This window comes from Neopsephotus bourkii, unplaced genomic scaffold (assembly GCF_033783945.1).
Source record: "Neopsephotus bourkii isolate Nb327-2 ecotype Australia unplaced genomic scaffold, CSIRO-AGI_Nbou_v1 NB_1680, whole genome shotgun sequence".
Taxonomy (NCBI): Eukaryota; Metazoa; Chordata; class Aves; order Psittaciformes; family Psittacidae; genus Neopsephotus; species Neopsephotus bourkii.
In genome coordinates this window covers 287,077-314,498 of record NW_026902154.1, presented here as the reverse complement: position 1 = coordinate 314,498, position 27,422 = coordinate 287,077, and the positions used below count along the sequence as shown (strand labels likewise).

General features: G+C 58.4%; 1 protein-coding gene across 4 annotated transcripts; it reads right to left on the bottom strand.

Annotated features, from left to right (window-relative positions):
• Positions 1-10,253: 10,253 nt before the first annotated feature.
• Positions 10,254-26,998, bottom strand: NDRG4 (NDRG family member 4). 4 transcript variants are annotated; one of them, XM_061375937.1, is made up of 18 exons: positions 26,752-26,998; positions 23,715-23,806; positions 22,651-22,695; positions 21,776-21,805; positions 16,491-16,629; positions 15,023-15,143; positions 14,741-14,803; positions 14,523-14,583; positions 14,182-14,268; positions 14,047-14,103; positions 13,477-13,580; positions 12,980-13,036; positions 12,833-12,884; positions 12,178-12,225; positions 11,918-11,953; positions 11,782-11,833; positions 11,206-11,244; positions 10,254-10,614 (listed from the first exon to the last, which is right to left on the bottom strand). In XM_061375937.1, exons 1-18 carry the CDS (start codon positions 26,786-26,788, stop codon positions 10,460-10,462), a joined length of 1,275 nt encoding a protein of 424 aa, XP_061231921.1. In that variant the 5' UTR covers positions 26,789-26,998; the 3' UTR covers positions 10,254-10,459. The 4 variants fall into 4 exon arrangements, with proteins under 4 accessions (XP_061231921.1, XP_061231922.1, XP_061231919.1 ...); XM_061375938.1 differs by lacking the exon at positions 11,206-11,244 and having other exon boundaries at positions 26,752-26,993; XM_061375935.1 differs by lacking the exons at positions 21,776-21,805; positions 22,651-22,695; positions 23,715-23,806; positions 26,752-26,998 and adding an exon at positions 18,576-18,733 and having other exon boundaries at positions 16,491-16,596.
• Positions 26,999-27,422: the final 424 nt, after the last annotated feature.

The window sequence follows — 27,422 nt, the reverse complement described above, 5'->3', positions numbered from 1 at the left end:
GCTTTACTTTGGATTGAACCTCCTTAGGAGTAAAACCCTGCCTAAACTTTGTACAACATCTATAAGACCTTGATGGGTCTTAATTTAGATGTGAAAAGAGAGTGAAATAACCACTTCCCAGTGTCCACCTGGTAAAATGGGGGTGAATAAGCTGCCCTTTGCTGATCCAAGGCTGATGAAGGAAAGTGGCTGGGAAGCACTGCAACTCATACCTTGCCCTACTGACCTAACCTCAGAGCTCTTGTTTCTCTCTGTCCCTTCACAACTGGCTCATCTCTGTCCCAGTGTAGGGAACATGAGGGAAAAATGAATCGGCCCATAGGCCTCAGCGTATAACTGAAGTCAAAGTATGGTGGGAGAAGGAAGAGCGCAGGTTGTGCTCATGCTGAGGGCTCCAGAGCATGATGTGCTGCATATTGGGGTGACTTTATCACATGTATTCCAACTTTGTTGCTTGGTCCCTGGAAGAGACTGTGCTGAGAATGGAACATTCAGCTGGGTACCTTCCCTGTGGCACAGGATCAGCCTTGCCTGTTGCCCAGGAACACTATATGTGTGCTCCCACATGAGGGGCATTATTCACTGGCTCTTCTTGGGTCTAGTTATTTAGGCAGAAGCCTTTTTGTTTGAGAGACAGTATGGGGAGGATGAAGAGATGACGACCTTTTAGATAGTTATTTCACACTTTGCAGTCCTATGGCATTTGCCCAGGGCTCAAAGATTAAGATGTCCTGAATGAAATACCAGTGATGCTCACTATAAAGCAGGAATTAATCTCCAGGTATTTGATTTGGAAGAGCTGTGGCTTGCCTTCTTATGCAGCTTCATTATTCCATTATGGTCTCATCAACCAACCAGTTCCATTTTCCTCATTGCGGAAGCATCTCTGGCCTTAAAATGAACATGAGGGATTGTAGCAAAACTTTGCAAGCCCTGAACTGCCTTCAGCTCTGTGTTAGGCCCTGCACCAGAGCACCGGCAGAGACGTTCAGGTGGAATGCATCTGCTTGAATGGATCACAGGTGTGCACAGTGCTGGAGCTCCTCTGGGAGCGAGTAAAGGGGAGCCTGGGTTTAGAGCCGAGCTTACAGCTGTCTGTTAGGCTGTGCTTATGAGGGCTTATTCATGACAGTGCTTTCCTGGGAATGAGAAGCTTGATTGTGCATCTGTGCTGAGAGCCTGGCCATAGGCAGGCTAGGAGCTGGGTGATCTGAGTCACCTGTTATCCAAGGTACAAGTGAGCAGGAGGGAGGAGCAGATAGTCCCTTCTGGGGGCAGTGCTGGCACCCCTGGGGGTTGTGTGGAACTTGATGTTTAGGCTTTATTGACAAACCGGGTGTTTGAGGTGGTGTGTGGTTGTTTCATGCCTAGTCCTGCTCACTAGCTTGCTTTCCTAGACATGGGAAGAATGCTTTGGATTCTGCCATGGATTTCTCCAGCCGCTGCTCTGTTTCAGGAGAGCACACACAGGGATGTGGCTGTGCTGAAGCCGGGAGGATGCGTAGGAGGCAGTTTCACTGCTTGCTGTGGTCATTGTATGCTTTTCCTGAGCTGCTGTTACTGCTTGAGGAAGGGCACTGCTACCAAGGCACCTTCAGTGCCCATGCTCTGACAAACGTGGGGAAGTGCAGCTGGTTTCTCTTATCCTGGGGCAGCAATAAGTGAGCCTCTGCTGCTGGGGCTTCAGGGCTGCCTCAGCAAGTTTGCAAATTACACCGAGTTGTCAGGCAGTGTTGATCTGCTGGAGGCTCTGCAGAGGGCTCTGGACAGGCTGGATCAATGGCTTGTGGCCAGTGGGATGAGGTTCAACAAAGCAAAGTGCCAGGTCCTGCACCTGCGTCACAACAACACCATGCAACACTCCAGGCTGGAGAGCAGCTTAGGGAAAAGGACCTGGGAGTGCTGATTGATAGAGCTGAATATGAGCACCTTGTGCCCATCCAGCCAAGAAGGCCAATGGCTGGGAAGCAATTGCCTCCCTGTACTTGTACTGGGCACTTATAAGGCTGCACTTCAAATCTTGTGTTCAGTTCTGCGCCCCTTACTCCAAGAAAGACTTTGAGGTGCTGGAGCAGGTCCAGAGAAGGGCAGTGGAGGTGGGATGGGGAATGGCTGAGGGAACTGGGGGGGTTTAGTCTGGAGAAGGCTCGGGGGGACATTATTGCTATCTGCAACTGCCTGGCAGGAGCATGGAGTGAGGTGGGGTGTAGGTTGGGATGTCTGCTCTGAAAACTATTCCCTCTTGCACCAGGACGGTCATGTCCTGTAGAAGAACTTGTACGTTTTATCTCTTCTGTAAATGCCCTCATTTTCCCCGCACAACAGGCTGCACAGCCGATGACCCAGTGCTAGCTTTCTTTGAAAGAGTGAAAAGTCACTACCATGTGCTAAGATACCAATGTCCAGTCACGGGATGGATACTGGGATAAAAAAGAGTGGCGTTTGTTGTGTGTTTTCAGGAGTACACAAGCTGAAGCAAGTATAGCTTTTAGTTTCAGGTCCAGGCACTGCTTTGTGGGGATTGCAGAGTGAGATTTGCGTCTTGCCATCTGTAGATCTATCAAAAAGCTGTCAGAATGAGAGGAAAAGCCACTCGGGGTTGTTGGTTGGAATCTCCATTGCCCATGGCAGTGGCTGTGAGCCAGGAGGCTTTTTCTTGAGGGCTGCCAGCTTTCAGAAACCTCTTGTTAGCTTGTCAGTGAGGAGTAAAACTCCCTGCTGTGCTGGGAATGAGGGGAATAATGGGATCCATGTGGGAGCCTGTGCCTCAGGCTCAGCCCCGTGCTGAGCTGCTGCTCTTCCTCCCCAGGTGCTTTGCTGCTCGTGCACTGACACGACAGGCTCTGCAGATCTGCTGCTTATTCAATGATCTGCTTGGTTTGTGGTGCATGGGGTGGTCCCCCCTCTCGGAGAACACCCTTCCCTTCCCTTCCCATCTGCACCTCCCAGAACCAGGAGACAGAGGTGCAGGGAGACTCCATGCCTTTCTGCCATGATGTTTTCACCATTGTGCCCATGGTAAGTGGTGGCTGAGAACCTCCCTTCCTGCTCCTCCTCCTCCTCATCTCTGAATGAGGTCCCTTGGCAGATCCTGTGTCAGCTGCTTGATGTGCCAAGAGAGGAGACATCAGGTTTCTGGTGAGGCTGGGGGCGCTTGTGGCAGAAAGCATTTCTGAACAGCAGCAAGAGCTGACCCCAGGCTGGGCTCTGCTGCAAGGGCTGTGAGTTAAGGGCACTTTGTGAGTGTCCTCACACTGTTCAGAGGTATCACTTATTCTCTGCAAGGACACATTTCCATGTAGCGCATAGGGGTGAAGAAAGAGCATTGGTGGACCGTCAGTGTAGGTAAGTGTCTGGGATCCACGGGCAGCCAGAATGAGCATGGAGATGAGCTTTGCCTGGCCCATGGCTGGTGGGCCCCTGTTGTGCCAGCTCAGAGGCTGCTCTCTGGGCAGTGCTGTTGGGGCTAAGGCCAGCAGGACTGAGGCAATGGAGCTCATCAGGGACGGCCACCTCCTGCCCACGGCTGTCCCTGCATGAGCACAGGCTGGCAGGGGCGTGCCCAGGTGAGTGAGGCCAGTAAGGGAGTGCTGGGATGTGCAGAGCAGCTCTGCTGCAGGGCCCGTCCCTCCTTGCTTTGCCCAGAGGTGGTGCCTGTGTGCCCTGTGGCTGTGCCATGTCCTGTGGGCCATGCACCCGCTCACAACCAGCTCTGAGCAGCTGCGACGCTGGCGTCTCCTCCTGCGCGGGACAGTCACAGGGCTGCGGTCACAGCTCTGCGGGCTGGACCTGCTGAAAGCTGCTCCAGTGAGAGCCTCAGCCATGGGACTGTCCAGGGGTGCTCCAGAGCTGACCTGTGCTATTCGTTGTCTGTAGGGCTCCATCTTCTTCCCCCTGCCGGATGGGACAGGGTTACGCTACCAGCTGGAAGGAGCTGCTGAAGCCCCCCGGTGTTCAGGGGCCATTTCCCGTCAGGTTCCATGCAGGAATTCCCTCACGGAGCTCATCCCTGTGTCCAGCTGGCTGCACAGGCTGATGCGCGGTCAGACTCCACAGCTTGTTAAAGTAGGTATGTTTTATTCCGAGCTGAGGCGCATGGGGGATAGCTCCTCCAAAAGCATGCACACTTCAACGTTGTTTCCCCTTTATCCTCTGAAGTTATACATATGCATGAGGTTGCATAACACGCATATACATATTCATGTCCTATCCCCTCTTTGTATCATAATGAACTAAGAAGTCCTTTGCACCTGTGCAGTGCCTCCTGTTGGTTGTGGGCGAGGGTCTCAAGATGAAGTAAATGGGTCTTCCTCAAGCCTGACATTTTTACCTCTGGTCATTACGCGTGCTCCCTGGAAGCTTGGTTATCATCCAAAACACAGAGCCAATTTCAGCCAGCCTAGGCATCCAAAGGATGGGAATTAAGCCACGGTCCCTTCTCCATCTCTGGGTGGGTAGTGATGACCAGAATGTCATCACACACCTACATGTACAGCACTGTCTGTGATCACAGGCTCCCGCTGGATTCTGCTGAGCACAGGGTGGTCCAAGACATTGGTAACCTGGAAGCAATGGGCAGTCGGGAATGTATCAAGTAGGAAGTAGAAGGACTTGGGGGCATTGTTGGGTGAGACACTCCCCATGACCCAGACGTGTGCTGGAGCCCAGACACCCCCCCCCCACCACTGCATGCTGGGCTGCACCCCCAGATCATGATCAGGAGGTCGAGGGAGGGGATTCTCCCCCTCTGCTCCTCTCTGGGAAGACCCCCTGCAGTCCTGTGTCCAGGTGTGGGGCAACAACACAGGAGGGATGTGGAGCTGTTGGAGTGAGCCCAGAGGAGGCCACGGAGATGCTGCAAGGGCTGGAGCAGCTCTGCTCTGGAGCCAGGCTGAGAGAGCTGGGCTGGGGCAGCCTGGAGAAGAGAAGGCTCCTGAAGGGGAGACCTTAGAGCAGCTCCAGTGCCTAAAGGGGCTGCAGGAAACCTGGAGAGGGGCTTGGGACAAGGGCCTGTAGGGAACAGGACAAGGGGGAATGGCTTTAACCTGACAGAGGGGAGACTGAGCTGAGCTCTTAGGCAGAAGCTCTTCCCTGTGAGGGTGCTGAGGCGCTGGCACAGGGTGCCCAGAGAAGCTGTGGCTGCCACCAGGGGGCGCTCTGCAACGCGTGGCGGGGTCACGTGGGCGGTGGCCGGGCCGTGAAGGCCTGGAGCTGGAGCGGTGACGTCAGCGGTGGCGCCCGGGGCAGGGCGGGAGCTGAGCCAGGGGAGGAAGATGGCGGCACTCGAGGCCGAGACGTGAGAGCGGGGAAGGCCGGGACGGGGAGGGGAGGGGAGGGCCGGGCCCTGGCCAGCGGTGCTCGGGGGGCTCTCTGTGAAGGGGTCACCCCGCGGCCCAGGGCTCTGCAGGCCCGGGGCGCTGGGAAGGGCTCGGGAGGCACGGTGGGCACGGTGACCGTCAGATCTCTGTGCTTCCTTGCCCCGAAGCGGCCCACTGTCTCCCATCCCAGCACCACCCGCCCCTGAAGCTCGTCTCGGAGCCCATCGGCTTCTGGGCCGGGGCCCCTCGCTAGGGCCGGGCTGCCGGGGCGTGCTCAGCGCCGCGGCGCAGCGCGGTGGAGCTGCAGTTAAGTCGCTGAACGCGCTGCTGCGGCTCTCTTAGAGGTGTCCGGGCCAGGCCAGCCCTGACCGAGGCTGGGGTACACGGGGGTGCCGCTGGGCAGTGGCAGGAACCGCAGCAGGATGTGCCCATGGTGCAGGGCCCGTGTCCCGTCAGCCCGGGCTCCTGGAGTCATCCCACCGCTCCCTGAGGCCTCCGAAGCTTATCCCGTGCTCGGTCCCGGCTGTGGAGATGGAAAGCGGCTGCTTCACCCTCGGGCATTGGAGTTCCTGGGGTTCTTCCCGTGTCGCTGCTATTTGGGCAGAGATGGGGCTTTCCCACGAGCAGGTCTGCAGGAGCCTGCTGGCACAGCCGTGCCCCCCTAGCGTTGCCCGTAGGTTCCCCCTGTGCTGTGTCTTGCTCTCACTGTTGGGGTGCTCTGTGCGGCTCCAGTCCACTGCTTTGCCTGTGAACGACTGTGTCCTCCCTGGGCACTGCCCGAGGGCTCAGCTCATGGAGCAGAGCCAGAGCAGGACATGGCTGACCCAAGCAGGACGGTGCGTTTCAGGTGGGAGCTATGGCTATAGTAAGCCTGGAGGGGAGCAGCTGGTGTCATGGGGATAGAGCTCGCTCTACTGAGGATACAGTGGGAGATGCGGGAGGGATTTGGGGTGGGAACGACGTGCCTCAAATGTGAAGGTTTCTGTGGTTACGGTTGTGCATGGGCAGCGGAGGAGGTGGCTCTTGGGACAGGGTCTGTGTTTGCTCGGGTACAAACCCAACCCAGCCAGTTCTTTTTTGGGTCTTGTGTGTTTACCTTTCCCTCATCTTCTCTGTTTGTTACAAGAATAGTTTCTTAAGGGTGGGTTGTGGCAAATGTGCTGCACTGCCCTCATAATGCCAGGGGTACTTCAGTAGTTGCCACTGTTAGTGGTGATATTCTTTGTCTTATCCAGCAGCTCTGCTTTGGCTTACTCTGCCTCAGGATTAGGGTTTTGTGGTTGGCTTATACCAACAAAGTTGGATTCGGGGTCAGACGGTTCAGCTGATTGAGCTGGAAACCCAATTTGGGAAGGGTGTGAGGCGGAGGAGGGTAAAGGCCAGCTCTTTATAGAGGTACATAGGTTTAGGTGAGCTAAACCCCATCCCAGAATGGCAGCAGCAGTGTCTTGGGTGTCTCTGGCATGGAGTGAGTAGGGACTCGCGGCCTCTCAGTTTAAATGTCTCCTTGTAGAGCAGCTCCTGCTGCTTGAACACTCTGATGCTGCACATTGCTTTTCACTGCCTTTTACCTTATTAGTTAAATCCTGAACCCTTTAAGCTCTTGAAGGAAGCCAGTGAAGTTATTCCTGATCAAACAAAGCTCCATCAGTTAAATACAGGCAGCAAGAGGATCACCCTGATGGTCCATGCTGCTGGAGGTCGGGGGTGTGCCTGCTGCTGGAGCAGGGCTGAAAATGGAGCCTTTTGCTCTAAGGCAGCGGTTTGTGAAGGTGGGCTGGGCTGGAGCTGTTGGAGACCTCGGCTTTGGAGCGGGTAGAGTGAGGAGGGGCTTTGTGATGCCCCTGTGGAGCACAGTGTTCCGTAGGGAGGCTGGTCCGCAGCTCCATCTCCGGGTGGCCTGAAGAGCTGCCACAGAGGCAGAATGCAGGTGGCTGAGGAAGTGCAGATCCCCACGTTGGGTGTTCCAGAGCTCACTGTGTGTAGGTGATGCCCAGCACCAGCTGTCTGTCCTGGCACCTCAGGTGTGGGAGCAGGAGCTAGACGCTCTGTTGTGTGTGGGGCTCTGAGAGAGCTCCAGAGAGGCAGTACACATCACCTTTAGCCTGAGAATAACGCTGGTAGTCACAAAGGGTTTAGCTATTGCTCAGTAGCACTCACCCTGATGAAGGGTTTTTCAGTCTCCTGCTCTGCCAGTGAGGAGGGGCCCCTGACCCAAACCACCCAAAGGGGTATTCACACCGCAGAGCATCATGCTTGGGATAGAAACTGGGGGGAGTTGTCTCAGGGGCACGGACTGCTGCTGAGCGTCGGTCAGCGGGTGGTGAGCAGCTGTGCTGTGATCACTTGGGTTTTCTGAGTTTACATTTATGGTTTTGGTGGGGGTTTTTTGTGTGTGTGTTGTGTTGTTGTTGTTGTCACCCATTATTATCATCAACATCATTATTGTTGATGTGATTTGTGTTATCATTATATTTTACTTTAATTTCAATTATTAAACTGTTCTTATCTCAACCTGCAGGTTTCACGTTCTTCCAGTTCTTGTCCCCATCCTCCTAGGGTTGGGGAAGGGGTAGCAGTGGGTGCAGTGGTTAGCTGCTGGCTGGGGTTAAACAACGACAGAAGGGGATCTTTCCCAAGGAGGTCTTCCTGCACTTGGAAAGGGTTGTGGCCTGGGACATTCAAACCTTGATGGGGGCACAGAGAGGAGCCTGCAATACTGGAAGAGGACAGGGATGCTGGAGCTCTCGAGGACAGTGCTCAGCCCCTGCCAGAGTCATGCAGCCAAAGGTCTTCCCTTCTCCACTGGGCACCACTTGAATCCAATCTGTATGGGCCACAAGTGGCAGCTTTCCAGTCTCCAACTAGTCCCAGCATATGGGGCACTCTGCCTGTGGCTGCCCCACTGCCAAAGCACCCCATGGCTCCCCTCCATGGGCACCCTGGTTCTTCTCCCCCAGCAGTGCAGCCCCTGATAGGGTTTGTGGCCATGGTGTCCCCATTGTCCTCCTTGCCCACCTGATCTCTGCAGACAGGCCCAGGATGAGCTCAGAACTGCTCCCCTGCAGCGTGTTGGAAAGAGCACAGCAGGTTCTTAACAGTTTTATTAGCTGCTTGGTTGTTGTTTTCCAACACAGTAAATCCTCTCTACAGCAACAGGTTAGTTAATCTGGTTTACATACTGCTGTCTCGTGAGTGCTGCGGCCTTGATGACAAGCCCAGGTTGCACTCAGGAAAGCGCATTAAATTCTGCTGTGACTGGGGAAAATAGGGAAAACCAACAAAAACCGAAAGAACAAACCACCAGAGAAAACCAAACTGACCAACAAAACCTGGTGAGGAACCAAAGGCAAGCACAGCCAGACCACCTCCAGGGAACCACACGGCACTGCTGAGATAAGAATGCAAGGGTGGACGAACCCAGGAAGGTCAAGGACTGCACCAACCCTTATATATATCATGTATATAGGTATCTTTATATATATCATTTGGAAGGACACGCTGAGAAGACAAGGTCACAGCAGTATCTACAGTAAAAAGGAGCTACGCAGCATTCAGAGTGACACTGAGAAGGAAGCACACAGCAGAACCAGGTGGGGGACAGACGGGCACACTGGTGTTTTGGGGGTGGCTATTCGATAGGGGAGGATCAGGGCATGGGTCTTACGGCCAAAAGCTTTCATATGTGTGCTGGGAGCCCCCATGCCCTTTGCTGCAGAGTGGGGATGGGGCCTGGGGGCATATACTTTGGGGGCTAGTTCTGCTCACCCCAATGGTGGCACCCAGCGGGTCCCCACATATCACCACGAAGGCTTGAGCACCCATTTGCCACTGCCCCCAGTAAGGGAGGACCCAGGCTCTGCACAGGGCAGGGCAGGGTTGGCAACAGAGGCCAGATAGGTTATGCAGTGACACAGCTCTCCATGCCCAGCACAGACTGGATCCACTGGAGCCAGTGTCTGGATGGGCCCCACAGCTCGGGAGCAGCCAAGCCCTTGAGAGACGCCCTGCTCAGTGCACAGGCAGGATACTGGAGGGGTGTGGGGGTCAGGGGTGGCCATGGTGGGTCTGGCCAGCTCTGTGGGCAAAGCCAGCCCCTGACGAGCTCCCCACATCCATGGTCACCCTGCCAGCCCTGTGGGGCAGAGAGTGCTGACGGGTCCCAGCATTGCAGATGGGGTGGGAGTGTCTCACCTTATTGCTCATGGCTCCATGGCAGTGACACACACAGGCTGGGGCGAAACTGGAGGGAGATTTGCCATGTCGCATCCCCAACACGGTGGCTTCTAACTAAGAGCTGTTAGTGGAAGTGCCAGTGTGGCAGGGACTGAGCTAACCAGGGCACAGAGCTCCCCCTTTATCCCCAACCCCAGCGTGGTGGTGGTGGCAGACGGTGATTGTCCTTCTTGCAACAAGGAACCAAGAAAGTGCCACCAGAGGCAAGAGCAGAGGCAGGGGACCCTCCCCCCATGCCACCCTCTGCCTCTGGAAGAGGTGGGAGGCTTCTGGAGCAGGGCTGAGCCCGCTGCTCCACGGCAGCCCTCAGGGTACATGACCAGGGCACAGGGACAGTTTGGGATGTGACCTTTCACAGTGCTGGGCAGCAGGTCCTGGGTGTGCTGGGGATCCTGTTGCCAGCTCTGCTCAGGGAGGACTGGTGGGGAAAATGGGAGCTGCATTCCTGGGAAGGGCCCAGTGGCCTCCCCCAGTGAGCACCACTCTCTGTCCAATCTTCCCTCTGGCTTGGCCAGGTACCAGTTGATACTGGGGCAATAACCTACCTCCTGTGTCCTGTCCATGTCCTCCTGTCCCATCCCATCCTGCCATCCTATCCAGACCTCACCACATGGCCCCTGCTCCCCCATCCTCCCAAGCCAGGGCCAGGCCACTGCTGGGGAGGGTGAGGACGGGTGCAGAACCATGGTGACTGCTGGATGGAGGCAGGAGCTGGAGGCCGGGATGCAAAACCCCTCTCCTTTTCTGGTACCAGACAAGGGGGTGAGGCCAATGGCCAAGAAGACAAATCGACCTCGAAGGAGCGAGGGCCCTGGTGGAGGATGTTCACAGGGCAGGCAGGTGCTGGTGGGATGCTGATGGGTAGGAGATGGCTCTGGAGAAGATGTCGGCAGCAGGCGTGGACTTCAGCACGATACCTCCATGGTGTGGTTGATCTGCCCCATGGCCTCAGTGCTCTCCGAGTGGGTGCAGGCACGTGGACGGGTGCCATCCACTGAGCTGGCGCTGGTGAGGGAGGCCGTGCGGGAGCGCGCCAGCCGGGTCATGCTGGCGGAGGGCACTGCACGGGCACACAGACATGAATGGGCTGCTCAGTTCCTTCCAAAACCCAGCAGGGTCGGAGCCGACAGCCGCTCACACAAGCAAAGCCATAGGTCCCGCTCCCCAGGGCGAATGACACCAGGCACAAGATTGCAGCATGCGGTGTTACGACAACATGAGCAAGCTCCAGGCTGGCAAAGGACAGTGGGGCAGGGACAGGGGGCTCTGGATAGTGTGCGTGTTGGGAATGTCTCCTGGGCAGTTGGGACCCTGGTTGCCATGCTCTGGGTAAGGAGTGAGCTGGATGCGGTTTGGGCTCACCAGTGTGCAGGGACAGTGCCAACCCTCCTGCAGCCAGGATGCCCGGTAGGCACAGCGGCTGCCCAGCGGGAGGAGGGCACAGTGAGCACTTGGTGGGGGATGTCTCTGAATCTCATTTCTCAGCCCTCAACCCTGGGTCAGGGGGGCTCATCTTGGGCAAAGCAGAGCAAGACAGAGGGCATCTGGATGGGAAGGGCCATTCCAGCACCCAGGCTGCTCCCAAAGGTGCCCAGGCAGCTTGAGGGCACAGGCCAGCTGGCACCATGCAGCAGCAGGCACTGAACGGTACCTGAGCCTCCACTCAGCCGCCGATCCTTCAGGTGGGCAACTGGCAGCAGCAGGGTGTGAGAGGGGCAGGGAGGGCAGAGAGACACCATCAGCCAGGAGCCCCCCCCCAGTCCCACGTGTGCATGCACACAGACCTGCACGCCTGCACACACACGTGTATACATGGACCTTCAGCTTATGCACACACAAGTATGCACACAGACCTGCACACCCACATACATACATCTTCATGGACTTACACACACCGATGTGCACACAGACTTGTGCACATGGGTGCTGTGTGTCTGTATGTGCACACAGCCCATTCGTGTGCATGCTCACACACATGTATGTGTGCATACACACATGGATGTACACAGAGCCCTTGTACACGTCTGTGTGCACATGGAGCCTGTACACCCCACACCCCTGTCGACACATGGAAAATACACCACGAACACATATGCAGCTCTTCCTCAGGACAGATACACCAGGGTACCAGGCTGCTCTACTACAGCCAAGGCAGCACACACACACGGGCACACACGCATGTGTACACGAGGGCACACTCCAGTCCCGTGCCCAGCCCAGCACTCACTGTAGCCCATTCCCTGGAGGAAGTACTTGAAGGCCTCAGTCAGCTTGCCCGGCTGCAGGAGAGAGCAGGGATGAGGGACAGCACCAGGGCATGTCTCAGGCCAGGTATACCCAGCCTGGGAACAGGGGGGGCTCACCTGTGTGACCTGGGGCAGTCCACCAGAGTCAGCCATCTGCAGAGAGAAGGTACTGCTTAGTCTGGGAGGGAGCTTTGCCAACCACCCTGTCCCCTGGTACCCAGGATGGCGCTACTGGAGGCCACCCTGCTCTCCCCACACCCTCCAGCCCCAGGCCCAGGGTGGACCTGGAATGGGGAAATGGAGACACCTTGCAACCCTGGAGAATGGGTACTTGATGGGCAGCAGGGACCGCCTGGCTGCCCCTGCCACTGGCCTACCTTCAGGAAGGTGGTGTTGGTGGGATCCAGCTTGGAGTTACACTCCACCTGTGGGCAAGAGGGGTGGTATCAGCACCCTGCGGTGCCCTGGGCCGGGCAGTTGTCTGTGAGTAGTGGCACTGGCCCATGGCGCTGCAGTGGACATCCCACTGCAGGGAGGTGGAGACAGGGAGGCAAGTCCAGAGCGCGCAGTCCTGAGGCAGAGGGGATCTTCCTCCTGCCAGGCATCCTGAGCGTCACTCGTGTGTGCAAGCACAGAGGTGTGTACACATGCTAAGAGGGCTTTGCATGCAGTTACACGTACGTACATATGTGGGCACCTGCACAGTACCTGAGGCTGGCTGTGCAAGTGTGGACGGCCACATGGGTGTGTGCAAGCACATGTCTGTGCTGGCAGCTCCTTGAGTGACTGTGGCCACAGGGGGGGGGTGCCTGTGTGCCAACACATCCGCGTGTGCACACTGTGAGTGCATCAGGGATCTAAGGGGAGGGTTCCAGCTGTGTCACCAGGGACACGCACACATGAGCAGGTGGGTTTGCACATGAGCATGGTCCTGCACACAGGAGCACACGTGTGTCTGAGCAGGCAGCACATGTGTGTGTGCCCATGTAGTGATGGGCACCACCACCCTGCAGGCACTTTCCCATCACTCACCACCCCTTCTTCAGCGGGCGCATTGTCTCCGACCACCAGCATCACAGGGCAGCTGCAAGTGAGAGGAGGACAAGGCATGGTCAGGGCTTAGCCTGAGAGGACTCCACCGCCCTGGGACCCCCCCTGCCATGCTGGTGCAGCTCCTACCGCAGTGTCTTGGCGTTGGGCACAGTCCCAGGCCGGTTGATGTCCAGATCCCTGCGGCTGATGGAGGAGAAAGAGGGCAAGTGTGAGCCCATGGGCCAGTGCTGCCACTGATGCTGTAGCGCAAGAGCTGTGGCACTGCCAGCTCTGGAAGCAGCACCCAGCCCCACTGCCCTGGCATGCTGTGAATGGAGAACCCCACATCCATCTCCACCATGACCTGAGCAGGATGCAGACCCAGTGCAGTAACACGGCTCCCAACCCCTGCACAATGGGACAGCACCTCTGCTCCCTCCCCCTTCTGCACCCAATGCAGGAGGAGCCCTGAGGGCCTGCATCCACGGCTGTGGGCTCTGGGACATGGCAAGGCTCTGGCACAGGCACCATCATTCCCGCATCCCTGGCCAGCACCAGTAGCTCTGCACCCATCAGGGCCAGGGCTCCAACCAGCACTGCAGCCTCTCACCCTGATGCAGGTGGGAACAGCCCAGGGCACTCACCTGTTATACATGTTGAGGAAGAGCTGGAGGTTGAACTGGTTCACCACGCTGCCAATCTGCTGCCGGTAGCTCTGCACCAGCTCTGTGTTGTTCATCAGCTCTTCCTGTGCCAGCGGGGAGAGGGATCAGGGCAGGGAGGGAGTTAGGGCAGGCATGGGGATCAGGGCAGGGAGGGAGTTAAGGCAGGCATGGGGATCAGGGCAGGGACAGAGATCAGGGCAGGCATGGGGATCAGGGCAGGGACAGAGATCAGGGCAGGCATTGCCTGGTGCTGCACAGACACCCTTGCTCCCCCAGCCTGCCCATGCCATGCTAGACAGTGTGGTAGGGAGGGAGGATGCTGGGCCATGCAGCTGGGCATGCTGGAGCTGCAGGCAGGATGCAGGCATGAGTCCCACACTTGTCAAGGCTAAGCCCCAGACCAGGCAGGAAGGATACAGGCAGGGCTTGACTAACCCCATCCCTGTAGATATGGGGCAGGTCCAGTGGCACACGGCAGGGCCCAGCCCACAGGGATACAGGGTGAGGGGCTGGTGACGGGATGCATCAGGATGCATCATGGTCCCTTACCTGGCTGAAGAGGTGCGACAGAACAGTGTCTGGCAGCGTGCTGGTGAGGCCAGAGAGCTGTGGAGGGAGCACAGGGAGTTACAGGACCACTTGGCTGGCTCCTGCCCCAGGGAGCAGGACCAGGGCTCTGCCCACCTTGGCAGCTGCCCAGTCAATCCAGCCTTTGCCATTGGGATCGATGTTCATGAGGACCAGTCCTTCCACCAGGTCAGGGAAGATGAGCTGCGGTGACCAAGAGGGGCAGCACTCAGTAGGGAAGGGAGATGTGCCCAAGGGAGCCCCAACCAGTGCCACTGCCCGCTGCACTGGGGGCAATGGAGACCTGTGGCAAGACCCAGCCACCGTGGCCACAGCACTGCTGTTGTGGTCCCCCATTTCCCCAGGAACAGCCTGCCCAAGGTGTCAGCTCCCCCCATGCCCTGGGCGGAGAGCTGCCACAGGCAGCACGGGGCCAGCCCAGCTCAGCCTCAGCTCACCGCAAACTTGGCCAGCACGTAGGCTCCTGCCCCAACACCGATCCCAATCACGTACTTGAACCTGGAAAGCAGAGGGGTGCATATGAGGGGCAGTGCGCTCCAGCACGGGTTCCCTGGGACAAGGACACACGCAGGATGCCAGCGTACTGGGACACTGCCCCCTGCCCCTCTCCCTGCCCAGCAACCCCAGCGGACAGTGCGGAGGGGAGGTGACGTACCCGAAGTGCTGCACCACGCTGGGGAGCATTGCAGCCAGCTGGTCCATGGATGGGTACTGGTACCTGCAGCACAGGAGGGCACGGTGTGGTGTTAGGGGATGCAGAATGGGAAGGCAGGGACAGGGCTGCTGGAGTAGGCAAGGAATTGTCATCCACCCACAGGCTTTGCCATGGTTCAGAGACCGGCAGGCAGGCACCAGCAGCCCTGGGGGAGGAGGGTGACATCCAGGGGGGCACGGGGGTGACAAGAGGGCAGAGAGAGCCCCTGAGGCTGGCACCTACCCCTGAGGGAACTGCGAGGCTCCTGTCTGCTGGCCTGGTGCATCCACGTGGCACACCACAAAGTGCTTTGTGATCTCCTGCATGTCCTCATAGTTGAAGAAGGTGTTGAAGCAAAGCTTGTCTGTCAAAGGGCAGCAGGGATCAGACACTGGACACCCGGGCCAGAGGGCATGGATAGATGTCACCCACCCTCCCACTATCCTCCAACCAGGTGACATGTCACCAAAGCCCTCCCATCCCTTTCCTGTGAGGCTCTTCATCCCCACAGCCACTGCTCGGCAGGCCTGTATCCCTGCTGGTGCTGGGAGGCACGATGATGGACGGACACAGCCAGAATGAGGAGTTTTGGATGAACCTTGGAGGGTTGTGACGGGGGGGCTGCAAAGCCCCGAGCTCCAAGACCCTGGGCAGCAGGATCAGCAGCCTGGGTGTTATCAGCCCTATCCAAAATCCTCAGCAGGGCCTCAAGCAAACGTGGGATTTCAGAAATGGATGCAAATCTCCTGGCTTGGAAACAGTCAAAGAAACAGCCCCGGTGTTGCTGTGGACAGGCCACCACTGTTGCAGTGGGACACAGCCATTGCCAGGGCTTGGAGGGGTTCTGTCCCATGGCACTGGTGCCAGGACACCCTTCTTAACAGGTCAGGGTGAGGCACGCTGTAAGGGCCACTGCAGGCGACGTGACGCATCCCTGGAAGTGAGAGTGCTCATCTCTACCCATGGTGACTCAGCCTCCGCTGCATGGAGCGGGAGATGCTCCTGCGCACACAGAGCACCGGGCGCCCCAGCTCAGCGCAGGGACACAGCCATGGTCCGGGCTGCAGATCCAACCGCAGAACCAACCAGGTTGGAAAAGGTCTTTCAGATCAGCACATCAAACTGCTCCCAGCACTGCCAAGATCACTGCGCCCAACTGCTCCCACCCACAAGCGTTAGTGACTGCATCACTGAACCATGGCACTGAGGGCCCCATCTACACGGTGTGTGAACACTTGCAGGGACGGTGACTCCAGCACTGCCCTGGGCAGCCTGTTCCAATGCCTGAGCACCCTCTGGGAGAAGCTGTCCCTAACATCCGCTCTAAACCAGGTAACACAGAATCTCCACATCCAGAGCCCCAGCTCAGGTCCTTCCTTTCCTACTGTTCCCATACCCATCAGCCCTCACAACATCCCCCAGGTCCGTGCTCTGGATTCCAACAGCCATGTGGACCCATCCAGCATCCCCTGTGCCCCATCCCTCCCGGCGTGCCCAGGTGCAGCAGGGTGGCCAAACACTCCTGCCCTGGGCTTTGGGCTGTGCTGAGCATCCGGTGCTTTCAGACACCTGGGGACACAGAATGCAGCCTGGGAACCCTTCATGGCAGGAGGCAAAGGAGCCGAGCTGGGGCTATGGCTGATGTCCTGTACCCAGTGCAGCCCCAGGCTTGCTCCCCCCGGCCCCTGCACCCCATGGCCCCAGGACTCACGGTTGAGGCCCACGTCGTGGTACGTCAGGATGGCCGGGCGATTCCCCTTGGGAGAGCCCCGGATGACCACGTGCAGCAGCCCATAGGGGGTCTCAATGTCATGCTCCTGGGGGAAGAGAAGAGACGGGGTGGTGCCTGCCTGCCCCAAGAGACCCTCACCAGTGCCTCCCTGGGCAGCTGGGTCCCATGGAAGCACACGGGAAAGGGAGAAGTCAACCTGAGAAGAAGCCCAGCTTTGGGCATCCCTGTGGTAGCAGAAGGGAGGTGAATCACAGGGAAGGAAAGGGAGGATTTGGGATAAAGTAATGGGATTTAGAAAAATGGTGCGTCATGGGATGGGATCATGGGATGGGATCAAGTGATAGAAGCTGGGATGGAATGGGGTGGATGAGATGATCCAAGGCAGGAATGAGAACCATGGAATGGGACAGGTAGCCCACAGCATGGCACAGGAAATCCTCAAGGGCCCGAGACTGAAGGAGTTTGTCAACAGGACGGGGATGGCAGCATGGCCCGGTTGGCCTGGATTCGTGGTGCCTGGGACAAACAGGCAGAGGTTGGACCTGTGGAAACGCAGCCGCCCGACCCCAAAATCACAGGTGAAGTGAACCTAAAACCCCTCTGGTGTGTGGTGGCTGTGCCCCCATCAGGGCTGCCCCGTGCCTCAGTTTCCCTGCCTGGGAGGCCTCACAGCCATCGTCCCCAGCCAGCAGGGGAAACTGAGGCTGCGAGCCCAAACGCTGCCTGGGGACAAGGGAGCAGGGTCCCCTCTGGGTGCCCATCCCTGCCAGCCGGTGACCTTGAAGGTAGGGTCTGGTGGGTGCAGGATCAGCATGGGCTGGGCAGCGGGTGCTGGCACGGTTCTCACTGCAGGAACGGGCAGCCCCATGGATGGGCTGGCAGGAGGGGAGCAAGGACGTGGGCTCTCCCATGGGTTCCGTGCTGCCAAGGACTCTGAAGGACGCAGGCCTGAGGACACAGCCTCCTCACTGCAGTGCCTCCCCTTGCTGCGCTCCGCTGTCCTCGAGGGGATGCAGTGCCTGAAGGCAGCACCAGCGCTCTGAGCAGACAACACTCCGCTCCCCAAGGGCACCCTGACCGCAGCCCTCATCTACAGCGGCCCCTTCACCTCCCAGGGCTGTATCAGGCAGCAGGCAATGAACAAGGACATCCCCCTGCACAAATGGATGGGGAAACTGAGTCAGAGGAAGGGCCTGGCCCAAGGTCACAGAGCAGGAGGCATCCATGTAGTCTGATCCTGGGCACAGGGCTGCCTCTTTGCCATCATTGTGCCCATGGTGCCTGCCACAGCCCCAGTAGCTCAGGCTGCATTTGCACCCCAAAATCACACGCCCAAGGTGCGGCTCCTTCCCCAGCACCTCACGTTCCCCTGCCCCAAGCCAGGCACATCCCTGCTCATGGTGCAGCATCTGCAGCGTTCCCGGGTACCACAGCCCTGCCCTTTGCCGCAGGGATGCTCACTGAGGCTGGGGGGGGGAGGGAAGGACAAGGATGCAGGGGATGCAGGCAGCAAGGAGTGGAGGGCACTGACAACCCATGGCCTTAGAAAAAGTGGGGTGAGGTGGAGGGGGGTGTCACAGCACCCACAGGTACTTCGGGCACCCAGCCCTGTCCAGGTCACCCACTTACTGCTGCAGTGCTCAGCCTCCTCTGCACCAGCCTGCTGCCGTCACTGCAGAGACCAGAAAGCATCCAAGAGGGTGCTACAAAACCGCAGGAGACCCTCTCCCTCTGCAGATGCGGGGTGGGGAGGGGGCACTGTGCCACATATCACCCCATCAGCAGCCTCTGCAGCCACGCTCCAGCCAGGCTGCAGCACCTTGGCTGGGCTTGGGAGGACATGCTCAAGGACACTGCGTCCCTGAAGCCTGTGGCACATCAGAGATGCAGCGGTGGGGCTGCGACAAGGAAAAGCTCCCCAGCACCAGGTCCCCATTCACCAACCCCTACCTGCCCCACACCAAGCACTGCTGGGAGCAAAGGTCCAGCCTCAGCAAAGAGGGGATGTACCTGAGGCAAACCCCAGTGAAGGGAGGGCAGCGAGCACGGAGCGGCGGTACCTACCCCATCCCAGCACTCAGGCATGGCGAGGAACCGGGAGGACGAGGATGCTCAGGCAGGGTGGACCAAGCGCAGGTCCCGATGCAGAGCACAGCAGTGCAGTGGGCTGGGTGAAGCAGAGCTCCGCGCTAGCTCAGCCCCTCGCCTGGCTTTATAGCGGAGCCCCAGCCCTGCGCTAAGCCCTGCCTCTGCCTCCCTTCCCCCTCGACACAGGCTGGGCTCCATTGCAGGAGTGCTGCGATGGAGCCAGCATTCAGCCATTGGCTGCCAGTGCAATTATTCATGCTCCAATTGGCCCCAGATATCCTTGTTTATGAAAGAAAAACTGCCTGGCGCATGCAGAACCTGCTCCATCTTCCCTCCTTGGGCGCAGCGGGACAGGGTTGGGGTGCCTGGGCACTCAGCGCACGTGTGTGGCTGCAGCCGCATGCAAACATGCAGAATCATGCTGGGCCTGCAGCCTGCACCGTGCACACGCGTCAGGAATCACCCCCAAACACACTCACAGACATGGGCACTCGCCAAACACACAGGAGAGCATCACATCAGGCGTGCGCTGTGACCACACACACGCATGCACAGGAACAGGCACCAACACAGGACACGCTGTGTCATGTCCCCCTCTCATTTCTGTGTGTGGAAACTTCAGGAGAACAAAGAGAACGAGCCATGCTGGAGCACACACAACCCCACAGAATGCTTGTGCATACCCACACATGGGGGCTGGCCCCTGTGTGTCTGTGTTGGTCCATGTGCCATCCACATGTATGTGCATGGTCATATGCCCATAAGCAGCATTGTGTTTCCCGTGTATGCCATGTCTATCACTCATGCCCATGGATGTACAGTGATGTGCACAGATGAAGAACCTTGTGCACATGTGCATGGAGGAGCACACGCGTGTGAACACTGCCCAGATACGTGTGTCACCTTACGCAGCAGCACAGCCATCCTGCGGGACACTGGCAAGCAGGGGATGCACGGGATTGAGTCCCAGTCTGGCCATCACCAGTGGCAGGTAAATAAAGCAGGAGGAAAGACAACCCAGCAGCTCTGAGGGATCAGATCCTGTCTGACACGTGCTGTGTATGCACATGCACATGCACACGCACACGTGTGTATTCCTGTGTGCACATGCATACAGGCGGATGTTTTCTGCCCTGATTGCAGTGAGGGCTCCCTGCAGCTCACACCCATGGGTGGCCTCATGCCCCACGATGGGCAGCCTCCGGGTGCCATCCCCTTTATCCTGCCTGCTCCTGTCGAGCCCAGCTCAGCACAGCCACCTCCAGAGCCACTCCAGCATGAAGCTGGGCAACCATGGATGGAGAAAAGAGTGCCATGGACCCTCAAATGGGCTGAAGAGCCACAAGCAGTGCTGGACCACAACAGCTTTCAGTGGGGACCCTCCAGCCCCCCTGCCCACCCCAGGGGTGTGCCATTCTGGAGCATGTCACCACCTCTGCACCATGGATCATGGCCCACCCTGGCCATGGCTCGCTCCCACCATGGCCTGCCCACACCACAGCCATGGATCCCACTGCCACTGCCAGCACAAGTACGGGCCTCCCCCCATGGCAAAGCCCCATGGGCTCAGCTCCACCCAGAAGGCTTGTTCTATAGAGTCTCTGATGTCCAATAACAGGACTGAGACCCTTTTCCTTGGGGAGAGCCCTTCCCCTGACCTGAGAAATGATCACCCAGAGCTTGCGGGAGCCACTGAATGTGGTGTCCTGCGAAGAGCCAGGGGGTCTGGATGCTGGAGAAAGGATGCACAGACGGGCACAAGGACGGCATCCACTTTGCCTTCCCCAAAGCAGCTTTCCTCTGCACTGCTTTGTCCTGCAGGGTGCTCAGAGCCAAGCCCAAGCTCCATCTCTGTTAAGGAAGGACCGTGTGAGGGGGTAAGCCCAGCCTCCAGGGGGTCCTGGCACAGGTACAAAGCTGTTCATGGGGCCAGGTGGAACCTCTGCTGCCTGTGGAGTCAAAGAGCACAAGCAGCCACAGCCTTCAGGGAGAAGCTAGAGCTGCAGAGGGGCATGAGCAGACAAGAGAATACAGACGATGGCAAAATAGAGGGAGAAGGGGTGGAAAAGCTGAGGCAAAGCAAGGCATGAATGCAGAAGGGCTTCAGGGACATGGGGGGCTGAGCAAGGCTGACTCCATTTGAAAGGCACTGAATGGCATTGCCACCCCACTGGCTATGAGCCCATCTGCTGGTGGGTGGCCCAGACCTTCAGCATAGCTAGGGCCACCAGGTCCCAGGGCAGGGGCTCCTGCCCCCTGCATGCCAACAATTTGGCTTATTCCAGCAGCCCCAAGGGCTTTACTATGGCTGGTGTGGGAAGGGGGGACCCCCGCTCCCCATCACTGCCCTGCTAGCCCAGAGCATCTTGGCAAGGGAGCAGTAATGGCTCTGGTGATGAGCAGGGGGACGGCCAAGAGCTCAGCTGGGGCTGGATTAAATACCCCAAGGAGGCGAGGGTAAAGTGCTGGGGTGGGAGGGGTAAGGGGATGTTGCCCCTGCACAGCCTGGGGAGCTCATCCCATCACACCATGAGGCTCTTGGAGGGGAATCAGGAGGGCTCAGGGCCTGGCTGGCTCAGGAATGCTGCTTTGATCCTTGCCTGGGTCCTTCTCTAGGAACCAAGGTGCATCGCTGGGGCGTTTACTGTCTGGTCCCATTACAGTAGGCACCAGCAGGGACACGGGTCAGCATCACTGTGGGCCACTCCCTGAAATACTGGCGTGCAAAGGTTGTCCTGGGGGAGCTGCTGCTCTCTCACATCCCCTGCACACCAACCAACCCCTGACCTGGCGCAGGCGAGTGAGGGCCGTACTGGTGCCCCTGCTGCATTCTGCATCTCCTCACCCTCAAGTCACCGACACCAGGAGGGTTCATTTCCCCTCCAGCTGTCAGTAAGAGCCCTGAGCAGGCAGAGCAAGGAGCAGCCCAGACCCACACAGCTTGTCATGCCCAGCCCCAGCACCTCCCCAGCTCTGGGGCTGCTGGGAACGCTGGAATTTCCTTTCTGCCAATGCCACCTCTTAATAATCCTGTGGCCTCCAAGAGAGACACCGAAATCTCCCACTCTGCAAACCACCAGCCCAGCATCCTGATGGAATTCGTTGGTCCCCACCTGCATGTGGGATGGAGACTGAGCAGGCCAGCCCCAAAAGCCCAGACACCACTTTCAGTCTGCCAAAAGAGGGACCTGGGCTTCCCTGCTCCTCTCCCAGGATGAACAAACTCCTGATTCATTTCACCCTTGCAAGTGCTGCTGTTTCAGTGCCAGACCTGGCTCAGACAGCACCATTCGAGCTCACCCTTCCAGTGGTCCCAGCACTGACAAAGCAGTAACAGAACCTGAAGCCAGTCACTGGTGTCCCTTGGGAAGGGGGCATGTTTTGGGACAGGCAGCAAGCTGGGGTATGGCCGTCTCCCTGCCCTCCCTCCCCATCTACCGGCACCCTGGTCTCTGGGGGGAAGCCCAGTGCAGGATGAGCTTGGGTGTGATGGTAAATCCCACCAAAGCAGGAGCCCACAAAAGCTGAGCCCCACAAGCCCCAAGGCCATGTCATGGGGCTCCTACAGAGAGGTGAAATGGAAGTACAAGGTGAGCAGGTTCCAGTCAGCGAGTGGAGGGCCCTGCTCTCCAAAAGAGGGGGCAACGCCAAAGGCCCAAAAAAAGGAAGGCTTTCAAACATCCTTATGTAAGACAGAGGCTGGCATTGCCTGGGAAACCATTGCCATGGCAATGGTGGAGGGGCTGGAAAAGCAGCTCAGCCCTCCTGAGAAGAAATCGACTCTTCTAAAGAGATTTTGTCCCCGGCCCTTCGCCAAGTGCCCGCAGCCACGTTCAGTGCCAGCACAGAGACGCCTGGCCCCATCCCCTCCTGCTGGTGTATGCAATAGACGTGCAGCCCCATGTACAGACACTGCCCAGGAACGGTGTCCTCAGGGGAAAGGGGGACAGCAGCACCCCTGGATCCGTTCAGCACCCTGCAGCCTTCCCCAGCCTCAGGCGGCTGTCCGCCAAAGGACCCAAGGTGCACACCCCCCTGTGGCTGGTCCTACCTTCCAGTCCATGTCCTCTGTGGAAAGGAAGACATCCGAGTTGTCCTGGGGAGAGAAGGAGCCTTTAGGGACAGAGACATCCTCCCTCCTTCCACCCAACTCATTAAGACCCCCAGATAATGAGCACTCGCTCCCAGGGCAGTGCTGGCTGCAGGGGGACACGATGCACACACGTGTGCACACACACATGCACATCTACAATGTCCACACACACATGCTACCTGCCAGTATGTGCACACACTGTGTGTATTAGCATGTATGTGCAACATCTGCATGCACATACAATATCTAGCAGTGTGCACTTGCAGTCCAGAACCCTGCCATGTGCTGGGCTGCATCAAAAGGAGCATGAGCACCAGCTCGAGGGAGGGGATTCTCCCTCTCTGCTCCTCTCGGGAAGACCCCACTTGGAGTACTGTGTGCAGTTCTGGTGTTCTCAGTATAAGGAGGACATGGAGCTGTTGGAGCAACTCCAGAGGAGGGCCACAAGGATGATCAGGGGACTGGAGCACCTCCCGTATGAGGGCAGGCTGAGAAAGTTGGGGCTGTTCAACCTGGAGAAGGGAAGCTCTGTGGAGACCTCATAGCAGCCTTCCAGTATCTGAAAGGGGCCTATAGGGATGCTGGGGAGGGACTCTTCATTAGGGACTGCAGTGACAGAACAAGGGGTAATGAGTTCAAGCTTAAACAGGGAAGATTAAGGTTAGATATAAGGAAGAAGCTCTTCCCTGTGAGGGTGCTGAGGCACTGGCACAGGGTGCCCAGAGAAGCTGTGGCTGCCCCATCCCTGGCAGTGCTCAAGGCCAGGTTGGACACAGGGGCTTGGAGCAACCTGGTCTAGTGGAAGGGGTCCCTGCCCATGGCAGGGGTTGGAAATGGGTGAGCTTTAAGGTGCCTTCCAACCCAAACCAGTCTGGGGTTCTACGGTTCTGTGTTCACACCAATCCAGAACCTGTGCTCACCCACACACCTGCACACACATAGACTCCATACCACACAGGCACCCCATACCAGCATGCACACACCTCCCCAGGCTCTCACTTCAGCATCTGTACTAGACTCACCAGCTCGGCATCCTGGCTCCTTAACAGCGGCTTCTCCTCAGTAAAGCGCAGCTCATGCAGCCCTGCCATGGTCATCTCCTGCAGCAGCAGCCCTGCAGTGGAGGTGTCAGGGCAGGTTCTGCTTCCACCCCCTTCACCCCATCCCCTGTAGCCCCCCAGGTCTCCCTGCTCATAGGCACAGGGTCCAAATCAGCTTCACTCCAAACATCTACCACAGGGACTTGGTGATGCAGCTTGTCCACGGGCTGCAGCCAGCCCTTCTGCTGGGAGCTGGGAGCAGGCACGGGGCAGGCAATCCCCAGAGGTCCAGTTCTTCCAGTTAAGATCAGACCGATCTCCAGAGCACAGTCCTAGGCAAACTGGGAGATAACCCTGGTCTATCCATGGTGGTCGCACTTTAAGCACTCAATTCACAGAAAAAACATCCCGATTCCCACCAGACCTTCCAGCATCACTTGGAGAGAGAAAATCCAGCGTTTTGCCTGCATTTAGCCTGCAGTCAGATACGGGTGGGACAGAGGGAGCTCTCCCTGCACAGTCAGGGTGAGCTGTGCTGGGAGGCAGAGGGATGCTTCAAGCAGCAGGGGAGCGAGAGGCAGCCTGAAGTTTGTATTGCAATGATGGAGAAAACCAAATGTGGAGCCTTTACCCTCAAATTATTCTCCTCTCCTGGGAACCAGGTGATGGCCAGAGGGCAGCTCATCCAGGAGCCTGTAGGGACAGACTTTACCATGGTGCTGCCTCTCAGCAGATGCTGCTGACCAGGGACTTTGTACCCCCAGCACCAACATCTCCAAAACACCCTCAGGTACAAACCCAGTTTAGAAAAGCAGATTAGAGCAAGGGAATGCCTGTGCTCCCAGCATCTGGCTCTGCACAGAAGGTGACAGGCAGGCTCCCCTGTATAGACGGGATGGGTAACTGGCACATCCTAGTGCAAGGGGGTTGTCTGTGCTCAGGCAGGATCTGGACCTCAGGTGTTTGCCTTCGCTGCCTCTGTTTCCACCCCTTCCCCAAGGCCAAGCCTTCAGACAACTGCTGCTCTGAATGGGCCAGCATCAGCCCTACCCCCCTGCACCAGCTGCCCACCCTCTGCAATGTCCCCAGAGACACCAGGGATTGAATGGGGCTGTGCAAGCACCGCAGCAGGCACAGACCCTGCTTCATCCACAGCCTTGGCCCAGCCCACTCTACCTTTACCCACTTTCAAACCTGGATCATTGCAGGTGAGCTGTGGAAAAGCCAGGCAATGCCACGAGCATTGCAATGCCACCAGGAATACTGAAGCTGGTCATAAGCTCCCTTCCAAAGCCAGATCTGCTCATCCAGATGGGTTTTCCATTCAAAACCCAAGCAGGCTGTGCCACCTGGCTGCTCTCTGCACACATGGCACTTTGCTCCTTGGGAGCCACCCAACAGACCACAAGTGTCTGGAGGGAGAAACACCACTGCAAAGCCGCCAGGGAGACTCAGGGCACCCAGCGCCCACATCACCCCCCACACCAAGGGCCCCACCGCACAACACCCTAGTGGGGAGAGGTGTCAACAGCCCCATGGAGGGGCACCTGCCTGGGCCATGCTGCTCCAGGCTGGACTGCTGCTGGACAGATGGCTTTATGCAAGGGGACAGCCCTCGCCTGCAGCCCACCAGCACAGCCCAGATGATGCAGCCCTGCAAAGCCACCGACTGAGAGCCCCTGATGCCCTGTGACACCATCCCAGCGTTAAACAATGGGGAGAAAATCAGCCTCACCAGTAGCAGGTCTGGGAGTGAGCAGGAGCGTCCCACGCTGAGCGCAGGAACCCACCCTGTGCCCGCAACCCCTGGCACGGCTGGGAACAGCACGTAGGGTAGGGTGAGTGCCTTTAGTAATTAAAGCCTCCAGCTAATATGGGAGGGAGGGAGGGTGGCCCAGCCATGAGGAAAGGCCCCATGACCTTGCTGATGGCGGGGGCAGAGCTGGCTCACAAGGGACGTGGCAGAGCCCTGCAGCATCCTCAGCACAGGGTGGATGGGCCCCCTGGCGTGGCACTGAGAGGGAACAGAGCAGGGATCGGTACAATGTGGAGTCCCATGGGTGCAACAGCCTGCAAGCAGGATTTCGGTGGGTGCTTTGCTTCCCATGGCACCCCACAAGTACCCTTGTCCCTGCCCCTGCCAGGGCAGCAGTGGGACTGTGGCACCCTTACCAAGCCTGGCTTGGCCACTGTCACTGTGGAGGGCTGGTGGGTAAGCCACAGCGCTGGATCTCCTGGCCAAAACAACTTGGTTCTCATCAAGATGGGGCAATGTGACAGGCAACGAGCCCTTTTCCCTCCAGCTTGCACCAGTGCCTATCCACAGCACCCATCCCCAGGGTGCTGCTCCAAGGGTGCCCATCCCTGCTCCCACTCTGCCTTCCCACTGCGATGCCACCATTTCCTGGGCACAGCTGGGACACTCCTCCTCCCTAATCCCAAATCAGTCCCAAACCCAGTGCTCTGTCTGGGACAAGCACTTTGCCTTGCAGGGGCCGTGGCACTACATACATAGACCTGGATGGAAACAGCTTCCATCCAAGGCTTACCTTCCCCAGGGGTCTGCAGCTTATTGGAGGAGAACCAGCTTATGGCAAGGAAATACACCGTTACTACAGTTATTATTATTACCATCATGATTAGGCTGTGGGAAGGGTTTAACACCGGGCAGCATGCCCGGGTAGAGCCGGGGTGCAGGGTGAGCACCCCCAGCTTGCATCCCCCCCACCAAAACCAGCCCAGCGCGGGGTGCGCCGGGGGGATTCAGTGCCAGCGGTGAGGGTCTGAGCACCGGGGGCATGAGGAGCAGTGGCGGGGGGCTCTGGGGGAGGCGGGGGCTAAGGGGAACCGCGGCCCCATGCGCGGGGAGTGCAGCCGCACACGCACCCCAAAACCCACCCCCGGCCCTTTGCTTGGTGGGGCCCCTCCGTGCTCCCACCCCCTCACCCCGCACCCCCGGGCTGGGCTCCCCCCGCTGCAGCCCTGCACTGTCCGGACCCCAAAACGCCCGGGCCGTTACCTGTCAGCAGCTCCATCTTGTGCCGGAGAACCTTCATCCCGGGCCGCGGGACTCGGCGGGAGCGAGCGAGCGAAGCCGGTGCCGGTGCCGGTGCCGGTGCGGGGCGTGCGGGGCGGCGCTCGGGCGAGGCTGGGCACAGCGCCGCCGGGCCGGTTCCTCCCCTCGTCGGGGCCGGAGGATGGGAACGGGGCCGGGAACGGGGGGATGCCAGGAGGACAATGGGCCCGGCCGGGGAATGCGGGTATTAAACGGGAGAAGGAACCTGGGGCTGGGGCGTTGTAAGGGGTGATGGATTGATGAGGCGGGGGGAGAGGGCTGCAAGAGAGACGGAGCGCGGGGGAAGGACATGGGCGATGGAACGGTGTGGGGGGCTACACAAGCGCGAGGGGTACACGGGAGATGAAGCAATGGGGGGGGGGACATAGGAGATGTAGCCCTGGGAGGGGTACACGGGATATGGAGCGCTAGGGAGGTTCACGGGAAATAGAGCACTGGGGGTATAAATGGAAGATGAAGCATATGGGGGGGACACAGGAGATGGAGCGCTGGGGGGGGAGGGGCGGGCATGGAGATGGGGCGCTGGGGGAGTCCCAGCACTGGACAGCGATGACAATTGGGTCCAGGGGTGTCCCTGTGGTCATGGAGTCCCAGAAGCAGGAGACAGTGGAACC

Bases quoted from the DNA above. Each gene is read 5' to 3' on its own strand.
- NDRG4 (XM_061375937.1), bottom strand. From the start codon at position 26,788: ATGAAGGTTCTCCGGCACAAGATGGAGCTGCTGACAG. The intron at 23,807-26,751 runs GTAACGGCCCGG...CCTCCACTGCAG, and splicing joins CAAGATGGAGCTGCTGACAG to GGCTGCTGCTGCAGGAGATG. The intron at 14,104-14,181 runs GTGGGCAGAGCC...CTCCCTCCACAG, and splicing joins TTGACTGGGCAGCTGCCAAG to CTCTCTGGCCTCACCAGCAC.